General features: G+C 40.2%; 1 protein-coding gene across 7 annotated transcripts in view; it reads left to right on the top strand.

Moving 5' to 3' along the window:
* The window catches only part of LOC124144876 (protein PALS1-like), a 129,453-nt gene that overhangs the window by 95,442 nt on the left and 20,534 nt on the right, over window positions 1-13,477 (top strand). For all 7 annotated transcript variants that reach the window (XM_046514488.2, XM_046514497.2, XM_046514518.2 and 4 more), the window contains 2 exons: window positions 899-1,924; window positions 2,601-2,887. In XM_046514488.2, the coding sequence (XP_046370444.2) occupies window positions 899-1,924; window positions 2,601-2,887 (1,313 nt within the window). The remainder of the gene's footprint in view (window positions 1-898; window positions 1,925-2,600; window positions 2,888-13,477) is intronic.

The raw sequence follows: 13,477 nt of genomic DNA, 5'->3' as shown, positions 1-13,477 counted from the left end.
CCGAGTTTTCCAGATCACTTTGTCTGTGTTACTAATAAGACATTCTGCAGACAGAATCCAAGTTGGTATTGGCCCCTCCATGCTCAATCTCCCCATCTTTAGCTTCAAGCAATCTGTTGTTAGCACCGATTTGACAGAAATTGCTGGATATTGATTTAGTTAAGAGAGGTTTTATTTCGAATATTGACAATACCTAAATCCCCATGAGATACGGAATCACATACACTTGCATGGAGTGGTTTATTTTCGGTTGAGAATCAGAGTCCCTGCAGTGAAAGACGGGTCTCTTTATACTGACGGACGATGTCCTTAGGCTGTCAGAAGACTGAATGGTTTAGGAGGACTTCAGAATAGACTGAAACCTGTGATTTTTCTTCATGTGAAATTGATATTTTATGATCCATTAACTGGGAGTAACTGGTGTCATCACTAATTTTCAGTGATCCATTCGTATAATTTTCACTGCTTTTTTGCCTTTTATGCACAATGGAATCTGTTTGAGGGAGGGGGAGGATAATCAAGACTAGTTTTTCTCCCGCGATGACGGACGTTTTATATTATATGGATGGGAATTTTCTGACCTGTTGGATGAAAAATGAATGATTTCTAGTTACAGTTGATCTGTGATATGATAGGTAATATTTCATGAGAATGTATAAATCAACGCATTTTCACATGAGTGAAGACCATTCTTTAAATGGATAGAATATTGGTAATGGAAGCCGAAAAATGTTTTCACTCATGAGTTCTCAAGAACTACAGAGTCTGCACTAAGGTTTTTGTATGGTCACTTGTATTGCATCTGATTGACATCTGTGGTAAATGTTTCACCATTTTCTTTGTTTCATCTGTTTGACATGATTATTTACCAAACTAAACCTACTTATTTGTGTTTCAGTTTCTGACATAGAGAAGGTTCATGATGCTTACATCATAGCGGTTGAAGATGGCACAAAGCATCACCTTGAGAGCCTACCAGCTCTACAGAGGGTCACCCCGCGGGACATGACTAAACTCCTCAACAGCACCGACAACAGCGAGGCAGGCTCAGTGCAGTCTGATATTTCTGTGGAGGATAATACCGTATACGTTTCGTCAATGCCGACCGAAAAGACCCCGAAGAAGAAGAAGGCCAATGGGCATGCCAAGAATGGCGATGTGAATGGTAGTTCTGAACTGATTGAGATGAACGGGGTTCTGGAGAAAGAGAGCCCGAAGAAGGGCAAGAAGTCTAAGAAGGAATCCCGCAAACAGAAGGTGGCCAGCACCTCTGAAACCCCTCTCATTGAGGAGATGAATGGGTCGGACAGACTCTCTCGTAATGGCAACACTCTCAGTCAGAACTCGCTCAACCTATCAAAGGACAACATATATGCATATGACAGTGAGGATTTTGATCCTAGTATGCAGAACTCATTTGAATTTGAGGATTCAGGACCTCATAGAGAAATGGCGATTGATTGCCCTGACAGTTTTGTGGGGACAATTAAAACTGCTCCACGCTACCCGCCGCCCAACCAGAACAGCTTGCCCCGAGTTCCACCAACCACCCCCATGAAACATGCTCTTGATAACTCAAGTGAGAACATTCACACAGAAGCAGTTCTGAATGATGCTGCAGTTGCAATGGGCAACCAACAGCAGCAGCCAACAATGGAACAGTTGGAGAGATTACGGAAACATCAGGAAGAACTCCGGAAACGTCGGGAGGAAGAGACAAGGCACTTCCAGGAGGAAGAGTTTCTCCGAACATCGTTACGCGGCTCCAAGAAGCTGCAAGCGCTTGAGGACAAGAAGACTGTGCCGGCAAGTGGTGTGGTCAACACAGCGTTCATTGATGGGGAGGATGAGGAGGTCCAAGATGGAACGCTGGACTCGAGTGATCCTCTCACGTCGCGGGACAGGTTCCATGCAAAGCGAGTTGGTAAGTAATGGAGGCTTTCGTAGATCTTTGTACAATTTGTTTAGTTTCTTTAGTTGAAATTACTTTAACAAGGGATAACCAAATTTGAACTTGATTTGAATTAGAATCTTTTAGCACTCTATTGAAAAATAGCAAAGGATGTAATTAGTTTGACTAGTTCCTGTCCACTGAAAGAACCTGAAGATAGCAAGGTTACAAAGCAGCAAAAGCCTAGTGGTTAAAGCGTTCACTCGTCACGCCGAAGACCCGGGCTCGATTCCCTACATGGGTACAATGTCTGTACAATTAGTGAAGCCCATTTCTGGTGTCCTCAGCATGATTTTGCTGGAATATCGCTAAAACAATACTCATTTAATGTGGGTGGTCGTAGAAGGAGATCAAATGGATCGGCTTGTCAGGTTTGGTTACTTTGTTGATTGCATGTCTTCATATCCCAATGGTGTAGATCATTGTTCATTATGTCAATCACTGGATTGTCTCGTCCAGGCTTGATTATATACAGGCCGCCATCGTGAAGCTGGAACATTGCTGAGTGAGGCATTAAACAACAAAGAACACTGGTTTACCTGGTCCAGTTGCAGTTACCTTACAGTCCACATTTGGACTTACATAAAACCTCACTCACTCACTAACTACTCACTTATTCACTCACTCACATGTTTTTGTTGTGTTCCAGACATGGGGGATATGTTCCAGTCACTGCAGTATGTCCGAAGTCAGCTCAATTCTAATGAAGACCAAGGAGATATTACCTTTCTTAAGAACTTGTTTCTCAACGGCAAGTTTCAACATGCTGTTAACATACACAACAAGATTGTGGAAGTGACTTCTCAATCCCCACAGCCACGCCCAGTGGCAAGCAATGGCCAAAATAGTGCTAACAATGTGATCAATTCTGTGCAGCAATCAAAAGAACAGTTATCGGAGGAGCTCGTCAGTTTACTTAATAGGCCACATATGAAGGTGAGTTCATTTTAGTTAGTATAGTTTAAGTTTTGGACAGACCACTTGATTTGTTCTGCCAAAAATCCAAGATATATAATTCATGCAAATACCATGCCTCTGTTACATCTTTGCCATAATCTTGAATGGTTAAGCTGTCATCACACTATAAAAATGTTTTAGATTTTCAACAGAAGTCCTCTTCATCGTCAGCTGATCCTAGTTAGTGGTGTGGATAATAGTTTTCCTCCAACATGTTCTGTGCATGCGCCAGATGGGAAACCTCACTTCACTTCATGATATATTTATTGTAAACAAATTAGGGATGTCACAGTTTGAAATAGCTTGAACCAGTTACTGGTATTATTGAAACCGTTTTGTGTCCAAACATATGCTAAAACCTGGCAACTGGCCTGACAGCACTGGTGTATTAGTTGTTCCCTGTCCTGTCCTTATCTATACTACTCAAAAGATGTTAAGGAACCATGACAATGCTGCAACTTGCAACACAGATGGCATGGATCAAGGTCTGTGATATTGAATATGGGTTTGACCCACAGGGTTCCCAGGGTAGAATTGGTCCCCAGCAACCTATTCTGGCTGTAAGACTATGTTCAATCTATCATGGCCGCGACAGATTAAGTATTGTCATAGGCTGGGGATTTGGGAACTGATGACTCAACCTAGCTTGAAACTAGTCACTGATAGTATGGAGATTACTCTTAGTTGTTACCCATACACCCATTTCTCACAATAGCTATAGTCATACAAAAAAATTGGTTGTTCTGTAACTTGATTTGAGTAGTATACTTGAGATCCTACAACTGGAAGTGAGGATGGGGACACATAACTTGTTGTCCTGTCTGCCCTCTGTGACTTCTTACAGAATGAGATGGTATTGTTCCCATGAGAATGAACCATACACACAAGCAGAATGGGTTTTATTTCCACCTCACCTGACTGAAAGGCAACTGTAATGATAAAGCTATTTATAGCCATGACTAAGCCAGTTTTGTTCACAATGTAATCAAATTTGGTATTTGTTTTGTTTGTGGGATTCAAAACAAATGTTATGTTTTGTATAATTTATGGAAGTTATACCTTGTTTTGACCATTCAGCAACCCATGCTTGCCATAAAAGGCGACTGTGCTTGTCGCAAGAGGCGAATAACGAGATCGGGTGGTCAGGCTCGCTGACTTGGTTGATGCATGTCATCGTATCCCAATTGCATAGATCGATGCACATGTCAGTCACTTGAGTGTCTGGTCCAAACTTGATTATTTACAGATTACCGTCATATAGCTGGAATATTGCTGAGCGCGGCGTTAAACAACAAACAAACAAATGTCCTTATTTCTCTCAGAATTCATATTTGGCTTTGTAAGCATCTTCTCCTCTCATTGGCTCTGAAATTACCAGACTGAGGGAACTGAACTTTTGCTTGTATGTTTCTTACGATGGACATTTTCATTAGGACCTATGAAGATCTAGGCTAGAATAGGTCTTCAGTAACCCATGCTGGCCATACAAGGCAACTAGGCGTGTCGTAAGAGGCGAATAACGGGATTGGGTGGTCAGGCTCGCTGACTTGGTTGATGCATGTCATCATTTTCCAATTGCGTGGATCGATGCTTATGATGTCAATCACATGATTGTCTGGTTCAGACTTGATTATTTACAAACCGATGTCATACAGCTGGAATATTGCTGCATGCAAAGAAAAGAAACTGGAATAATTACATTTGCATGTTAGTTTTCCCATAGTGTGTATGCTAAAATCATTGGAATACCAGCGCTAACAGCACGTTTTGTAAAGTGACTTTTGTGGTTGACTACATATCAAGGCGAGCTACAGTAGCATGGCAATACTTTTGAGAAAGGCTTTGTTCAGACCTTATCTGTTATGGCAATTTTATGGTCATCAGGTTGAGAATAGACTAATAATGCTTGATAAGGGGAGCATTGTTCTTGGCTAATTGGGTATGGAAAGGAATTAAATCTGCCAACTGTCTGTATGTGTGTTCATCAGCTGTTCAGGCCTTTTAATCAAAAATGTTACAATGGAAAGTATCAATTGCAATCTAAAGGACTTCAGTGTGAAAGGATCATAGTTTTATTGACAATTTTGATTTTCTAAACAGCATATATGTACTACGCAATAAGTTTGGGCACAGCATCAATAGTTGTGAAATGTTTTGACACGACAGATTGTGTCCTCCATGTTTGTTACGTGAGTCACAGTGTTTGAGTGACAGGGTTGACGTGACATGGCAGCATTGCACAGGTTCATGTCCACCAAATAAATCATATATCTTGGTGCAAGAGCTCTCTTTGGATTTGAAACCCCTGAAACATAAACGTTGCTGAATCTGTATCGAATGAGTTTCTGTTCTTTATTAGTTTTTTCAAATCTTGGAATATTTTCGACGAGACTGTCTGCCTACAATAATGAGATAAGACGTCTTGTGGTGAAAATTGATTTCAGAGTAAAAACTATCAAAGTTTAGATTAATCTTCAGCATAGGATAAATAACCAAAGACAATTATAGACTCTGTGTTGTAATGTTGGTTAGAAAATTCAACAGCTTCATTCATGTAGTTTTGATGACGTCAAACTTACAAATAATTATGACTTTCTATGTGTCAGCATTTCTGTGCAGTTTCATAGATTAGATTATAGGGCTTTGAGAGTTTTTGGAAAGGTATTATTTCCGAATATTTTATGTCCCTGAATATCTTGCACCCTTACCATGAGAGATGTCAGTTCAGAAATTTCACTGTTTTCTTCATGGCACAAAGATTCACCTGTTTGGAGATACTGTTATTACAAGACTGAGTTGGAACCCAAATTAGAGTGACAGATTGAAAAATACTACACCTCTGTATCACTGTTACATGAGTGTTTCAAGAGCAAGCCCAACCTAAATGGCTCGACTCTGCCTTGATCAAGTTACATTTTTTGTAAAAAAATTGAAGAAAAATTAATAACTGCTTCAAGCAGGGCCCTGATTTGCAAATCGATTGTGTCTCCGCGACTATTGTAGCTCCCATTTTTTAACATAGACTTACGGCAGCCATAGCATAACAATCTTGTTACGAAAGGGACCCAGGATCACGAGTGTTTTATTGACACTTTCTTGTATGTAATATTGTATGTGGAGGGATATAAATTATATTTAAATTGATACTGAAAAGCTACAAGTGTTTTGTGGGATAATGAACTAAGTGATATATTAATGAAATTATAATTGACTTTCCTAGCATTGTATTTGATATTGAATTAACTGGAATATAATTGACAGACATCTTCTTTATGTTGTAAATTGTTATTACATTATGTGAAATATTAATTATATTTAATTGATGTTTTTTTATTGTTGTATTTGATATTGATTTAGGTGGGATATTAATGATTATTATCACATCTAAGGCGATGTGTTGTGATATATTGGCAGAAACTGCCTGAGGTGGATGACTACATACATCAATCACAGAGACGTTGTGTGACTTTTGTGTGGACCGGGGTAGTATGGTTGTTACTATACTGTAGGCAACCATCAGAGATGGTTCCTCTGGCAATGTAAGGGAGAGTAGGCAGCCATCAGAGATGGGAAAACAGAAAGGGAGCGAGGTCCTGTTCCTCTGGCAATGTAAGGGAGAGTGTAGGCAACCATCAGAGATGGGAAAACAGAAAGGGAGCTAGGTCCTGTTCCTTTGGCAATGTAAGGGAGAGAAGGCAACCATCAGAGATGGGAAAACACCAAAGGAGCTAGCTCCTGTTCCTCTGGCAATGTAAGGGAGAGAAGGCAACCATCAGAGATGGGAAAACACCAAAGGAGCGAGGTCCTGTTCCTCTGGCAATGTAAGGGAGAGAAGGCAACCATCAGAGATGGGAAAACACAAAGGGAGCTAGGTCCTGTTCCTCTGGCAATGTAAGGGAGTGTAGGCAACCATCAGAGATGGGAAAACACCAAAGGAGCGAGGTCCTGTTCCTCTGGCAATGTAAGGGAGAGTGTAGGCAACCATCAGAGATGGGAAAACACAAAGGGAGCTAGGTCCTGTTCCTCTGGCAATGTAAGGGAGTGTAGGCAACCATCAGAGATGGGAAAACACAAAGGGAGCTAGCTCCTGTTCCTCTGGCAATGTAAGAGAGAAGGCAACCATCAGAGATGGGAAAACACAAAGGGAGCGAGGTCCTGTTCCTCTGGCAAGGTAAGGGAGTGTAGGCAACCATCAGAGATGGGAAACCACCAAAGGAGCTAGCTCCTGTTCCTCTGGCAATGTAAGGGAGAGAAGGCAACCATCAGAGATGGGAAAACACCAAAGGAGCTAGCTCCTGTTCCTCTGGCAATGTAAGGGAGAGAAGGCAACCATCAGAGATGGGAAAACAGAAAGGGAGCGAGGTCCTGTTCCTCTGGCAATGTAAGGGAGAGTGTAGGCAACCATCAGAGATGGGAAAACACAAAGGGAGCTAGCTCCTGTTCCTCTGGCAATATAAGGGAGAGTGTAGGCAACCATCAGAGATGGGAAAACACCAAAGGAGCTAGCTCCTGTTCCTCTGGCAATGTAAGGGAGAGTGTAGGCAACCATCAGAGATGGGAAAACACAAAGGGAGCTAGCTCCTGTTCCTCTGGCAATGTAAGGGAGAGTGTAGGCAACCATCAGAGATGGGAAACCACCAAAGGAGCGAGGTCCTGTTCCTCTGGCAATGTAAGGGAGTGTAGGCAACCATCAGAGATGGGAAAACACAAAGGGAGCTAGCTCCTGGTACTCTGGCAATGTAAGGGAGAGAAGGCAACCATCAGAGATGGGAAAACACCAAAGGAGCGAGGTCCTGTTCCCCTGGCAATGTAAGGGAGAGTGTAGGCAACCATCAGAGATGGGAAAACACCAAAGAAGCTAGGCCCTGATCCACAGGCAGTGTTGGGCAGTATGGTAGCAAAGCGTGAAAATATTCGTTCGTCATGTGAAAAGCCTGGTTTGAATTCTCACATGGGTGCAATGTCTCAAACCCATTTCTGGTGTACCAACCATCATACATCTGGGATATAACTAAATACTGTGTAAAATCATACCCACACACTCACAGACATTGTCAAACTATGTCTGTTCTGAGTGACTCTAACATGGTGCTAAGACACTTTTATAGTTTATGTTGCCCTTGGTTTGTCAGAAATGACCCATGTGCAGTTCGGAAATCCTATTGCTGCTTCCTAGTGGGCCAATAAGGGCCCTTATCATATCATTTCCAAATTTATGTTGTAAACACATCATCAGCACCAACTCTCAGATCTGAGGTAAAGGTAAATAATTTGATTATAAAATTCAAGATAAATGGTACGTTTTTATGTTAATATACACTGGTGTAGTAAATTAAAAGCTAGGAATAGTCCTATATCTGTGCATTTGTGATAACCAGGTTTTGATTTGTTTGGACTCTATGTGAAGACCTGCATGGCGATAATAGGAACAGAGCCAAGATGCTCTATTAATGAGGTCATTACTAACTGCAAACATGGTGATATGATCTACTGGGGAATTATTGTGTATATCAGCCAATAGTTAACACTGGGCAATACGCTCATATCATCAACATATATATGACCAGGAAGATAGTGATCGACTTCTAGTTTATGGTCAGGCACTTGCTTGCTGTAATTGACTTTATTGAACTTCCTCTTGTTAGTGAGAGCAGGGTGGAGATAAGGCCAGTCAGGCAAAAGGTTATACTGAAATATAATCCCCACCATAACTGTCAGCCATTGTTCTGTGGGCATTGTCAGAGAGTTCCTGGCTTTGTGTGTCAAGCTGATATGCCGGCAGATTTGGCCTTGTGGAATGTGGGTTCCACCTCTCACATACTTGTGTGTGACAACTTGCAATCTGCAGAACACTGTTGTTGATTTCCACATGTTGAATCACTGTGTGATCGGGTTGAAGTCACAGTCACATTATACCTGTACAGATGACTCTTTGACTCGGCTGTCCTACTAGCATGACTTGTTTAGTTAAAGAACACATGTATTTTGTATATATTTCTATGATACATTTGCCCATTTCTCAGGAAAAAGTAAAGTCTGAAGTAATAATGTTTAGCTGTGGAGTGAAACATGGCTGTCAACTCTCCCGAATTTTCGTATTATGAATTTGCAACTATGCTACGAAAATATGATTTCTTCATGTCTCAAGGATTAAATTTTCATAGACACCGGTTAAAAGACGTTCATTATTTAGCCTTAGAATGTCTGCTACTAACACAAGTGTGTTTTATTTATCGACTGGTATAAAGTTACAAGTCAATTTATAGTGGTGCATCTGTCCAGTCGAGACGCTACACTCACATTATCAGAAGTTGCTGTTGTTGAAATACAAACTAAGTGCTACATTTATCAAGTGAGTTACAGAATCATAGGGGTGTATTGTAATGTAGACGAACATAAAAAAATACTGGCTGTAATTTGAGAAAGTAGCAGCTATGGTGATACACATTGCTACAAGTTATCACGTCATCAACCCTTGAAGTTTAAGAAAATATATGCAAGCCAAATGGAAATATGAGAAGTGAGGTGACAGACTTGTCAATTAAATGCAAACAACTTTATGCAGTTTATTGGTTAAAGAAACCAAGCTTCAAGGCTGCACTGAACGATATATCCATGGATGTATTATAAGTCTAGATAACTTGATTAACAGAATGCCAGACTTTTATAGGGACAACTTGTTCTTGTTATGAATATAATCGAGGGATTATGATTTAAACTAATAATTATTGCCTTTAAGACTTGTGCAAGTCTACAATTAAAGAGATGCGGTGGTTTTCAATTGTGGAAAGAGATAATCAGTGTTACCAGACAGAATCAAGTCAATAACATTGTTGTAACCAACCGCTGTGTTCAACAGGTTACTAATTGCAATGTTGTAACCAACCGCTGTGTTCCACAGCTTACTTATTGCAATGTTGTAACCAACCGCTGTGTTCCACATCTTACTTATTGCAATGTTGTAACCAACCGCTGTGTTCCACAGCTTACTTATTGCAATGTTGTAACCAACCGCTGTGTTCCACAGGTTACTTATTGCAATGTTGTAACCAACCCCTGTGTTGCACAGCTTACTTATTGCAATGTTGTAACCAACCGCTGTGTTCCACAGCTTACTTATTGCAATGTTGTAACCAACCGCTGTGTTCCACAGCTTACTTATTGCAATGTTGTAACCAACCGCTGTGTTCCACAGCTTATTTATTGCAATGTTGAAACCAACCGCTGTGTTCCACAGCTTACTTTTTGCAATGTTGTAACCAACTGCTGTGTTCCACAGCTTACTTTTTGCAATGTTGTAACCAACCGCTGTGTTCCACAGCTTACTTATTGCAATGTTGTAACCAACCGCTGTGTTCCACATCTTACTTATTGCAATGATGTAACCAACAGCTGTGTTCCACATCTTACTTATTGCAATGATGTAACCAACCGCTGTGTTCCACAGCTTACTTATTGCAATGTTGTAACCAACCGCTGTGTTCCACAGCTTACTTATTGTAACCAACTGCTGTGTTCCACAGCTTACTTATTGCAATGTTGTAACAAACTGCTTGGATCCAAATTCACCGACTCACTTTGTCCCCAATGCAAAACTATAACTCATAACAGATGTTTCATTGGACATATGATTTTGCAGAGTTATAAAATAATTATTGAATTTAAGTGAAATATAAAATAGGTGTATTAATAATTATCCTAATTTTAGATATTCAAAGAAAATTGGTTGTTATCAATTTTAAGCTTGCAGATTTGTTGCTGAAACATAAAAGTAAATTCAGTATTTATTGTGGTATTAACAGAGCTGAAGGCATCTTCTCGGCCATCTTGCAAACCATCCAGGACAATATCTCAGACTCAAACAGATTACAACCATCGTGCTCAGCGCCCATAAACAGTGTTGTCAAACATTTCAGCAGTGTGCTCAAAGATTAAACTGCAAAAAATATCTGTTAAGTGCCATAACATTTTTTGGTTCATTTACACTGAAGTGGTTTCAAGGTAGTAAATCTGACATGAAAGGTAGAATCTGGTGTTGCCAGGCAACATATGACATGTCGGACAGTCCAGAGATGTTCAGAGATGATCTGGTGGCGACTGTGTTTGTCTTCCATGATCTGTGGTTGACTTGTGGTCAGTGATAGATAATCTCTGTTTGTCAGGCATGTTGGACGGAAGATGAAGATGATCAAACTGTTCATGCCTGTGTCTGCATCTTGTTTGAGCAGCTTTACTATAGTTCAGCATGTATGAACATGGGCATGAGTTAGATGGGTTTTACGCAGTTTTGGGCAATATTCCAGCAGTTACATCACGACAGGGCACACCAGAAATGGGTGTCACACATTGTACCCATGTGGGGAATCGAACCTTCAGCATGAGAGCAAATGCTTTAACCACTACGGCATCACACCACACAAGACAACTATATTGTTTCAGTGTACCCTGAAAAATGAAAAATTTACACAAAAAAAGAATCCAGGTCGCCATTCCTAAAGCAATCTTAGCACTACTGCGGTCTTAAGTCTGTGTTAAAGTATGGGACTTAAGATCATGACCGCTACAATCAATGTGTTGAACTGGGCCCTTGGTATTTCATGTGATCTTCAGAGGCAGGGGTTGGCTAACTTGTTAAAGCATTTGCTCTGCACACCTGAGGCACATGTTCGATCCACCATAGGAGTTCAGTGTGAAAATATAAAATGTCAGCGCCCGAAAAAGTCATTTTATGTGGTCCTGAGGGATGATGAGGTGGCCTAGTGGATAAGTTCTTCTTAATGAAGACATAGGTTTGATTCCCAACATGTGTATAACATGAATACATAGGTTCTCTTCTTTCACAACTTGAGAGAATACTTTAATGTACTGTATACATTTATACATATTTTCACCACATATGTACATGCTGGAGCTCTACCAAATATTTAAGTTTCATCTAAATCACATAAGTCAACAATTAATGTCTATGGATGCCTTGAGCTGTGTTTATTAAAACAATTAAATATGTAGAATTAAATCCGTACAACCTCACATTAAGAAATTTTTTTGAATGAAAACGTAATAATTAATTTATTTTGGCCATAGTCCAGTTTTGTGGATGATGGTAGTTAAACCCTCCCAACAATCCTTGGACCGACTTCAAGAGTCAACACTGTAGAAACAAACATTCCATTTCAATTCAAGCTTGAAGTTAATTTGGCAAATGCAGTCATTAATTAAACATTGTCTCAGCAATGTCTGATATAGGCCAACTGATGGATAGGGGCAAGAGCCTCAGAATCTGTAATGTAGAAATCACCTTAATATGGTCCCATGTTGTTCGGACTCGCCAGGGTGATTAATCCAACTTAAACCATGTTATGGTTTGTATACAATTTCTCTATAATTCTGCATACTGTCCTATGGCTGTGTCAGTTTTAGTTGTTACAATGCATGTGGATTCCTGGCTCAGAATCAACTGCAACAACAATGCAGACATACAGATACGCTGCGTATTTGCGTAATATACCCCCCAAAACTATTTAAAACACAATTACTTTCAATTAACTTGCGTACAGAAACGCATGCATTAAATGGAAAATGCAATTGTTTGAAAAGAGCACGCGTATATAGCAAATGAAGATTTTTCAGCATGCGTACAACAGAGCTAATTTCCGAAACACAATTACAAGCTAATTTACTTTCCGAGTCAAGCCTATATTTAGAACCGTTATATACATCTAAAACATTATTTCATTTTTTTTAATCTCAAAATGCTTACTCATTTTGGGAAAAACTCAAAAGAGTGATGTATAGATGAGTGAAAAAATATTGGTTACCCAATGAAAAATGTAATAACCCAAATTAAATAGAAACCTTTGAGTAAAAACTCAATTGCTCAAAAAGTTATTTGGAGCTCTGAAAATGGCGTGACATCATCATAATGGTTTGTTTAACACCAGTTAGTTGAGACTCAATCCTTTCATAACTTGATCACATGCATGCAATATGCATACACGAGTTTGGAGACTTTGGAAGTAGGGTTATCTGGTCCACTGAGAGCCAAGTTATCAAAACTGATTCTGTCTGTCTGTCTGTGTGTCTCTGTCTATCTGTCTGTCTTTGTGTCTCTATCTGTCATCTGTCTTTGTGTCTCTGTCTATCTGTCTGTCTGTCTGTGTATGTGTGTGTCTATCTGTCTTTGTGTGTCTATCTGTCTGTGTATGTTTGTGTCTCTGTCTGCCTGTCTGTCTGTGTGTCTCTGTCTATCTGTCTGTCTTTGTGTCTCTATCTGTCATCTGTCTTTGTGTCTCTGTCTATCTGTCTGTCTGTCTGTCTGTGTATGTGTGTCTCTCTCTGTCTTTGTGTGTCTATCTGTCTGTGTATGTTTGTGTCTCTGTCTGCCTGTCTGTCTTTGTGTCTCTGTCTGTCTATCTGTCATCTGTCTGTCTTTGTGTCTGTCTGTCTATCTGTCATCTGTCTGTATTTCTGTCTTCTGTCTGTCTGTCTGTCTGTCTGTTTCTGTACTTCTGTGGTCGGGTGGTAAGGGGGAATCCGCAGGTGGTAAATTCAACAAATGTTAGCACTGTT

Source organism: Haliotis rufescens, unplaced genomic scaffold (genome assembly GCF_023055435.1).
Source record: "Haliotis rufescens isolate VD_foot unplaced genomic scaffold, xgHalRufe1.0.p SCAF_3, whole genome shotgun sequence".
Classification (NCBI taxonomy): Eukaryota; Metazoa; Mollusca; class Gastropoda; order Lepetellida; family Haliotidae; genus Haliotis; species Haliotis rufescens.
The sequence above is the reverse complement of the archived record's forward strand: the minus strand, read 5'-3'. Positions and strand labels throughout refer to the sequence as shown.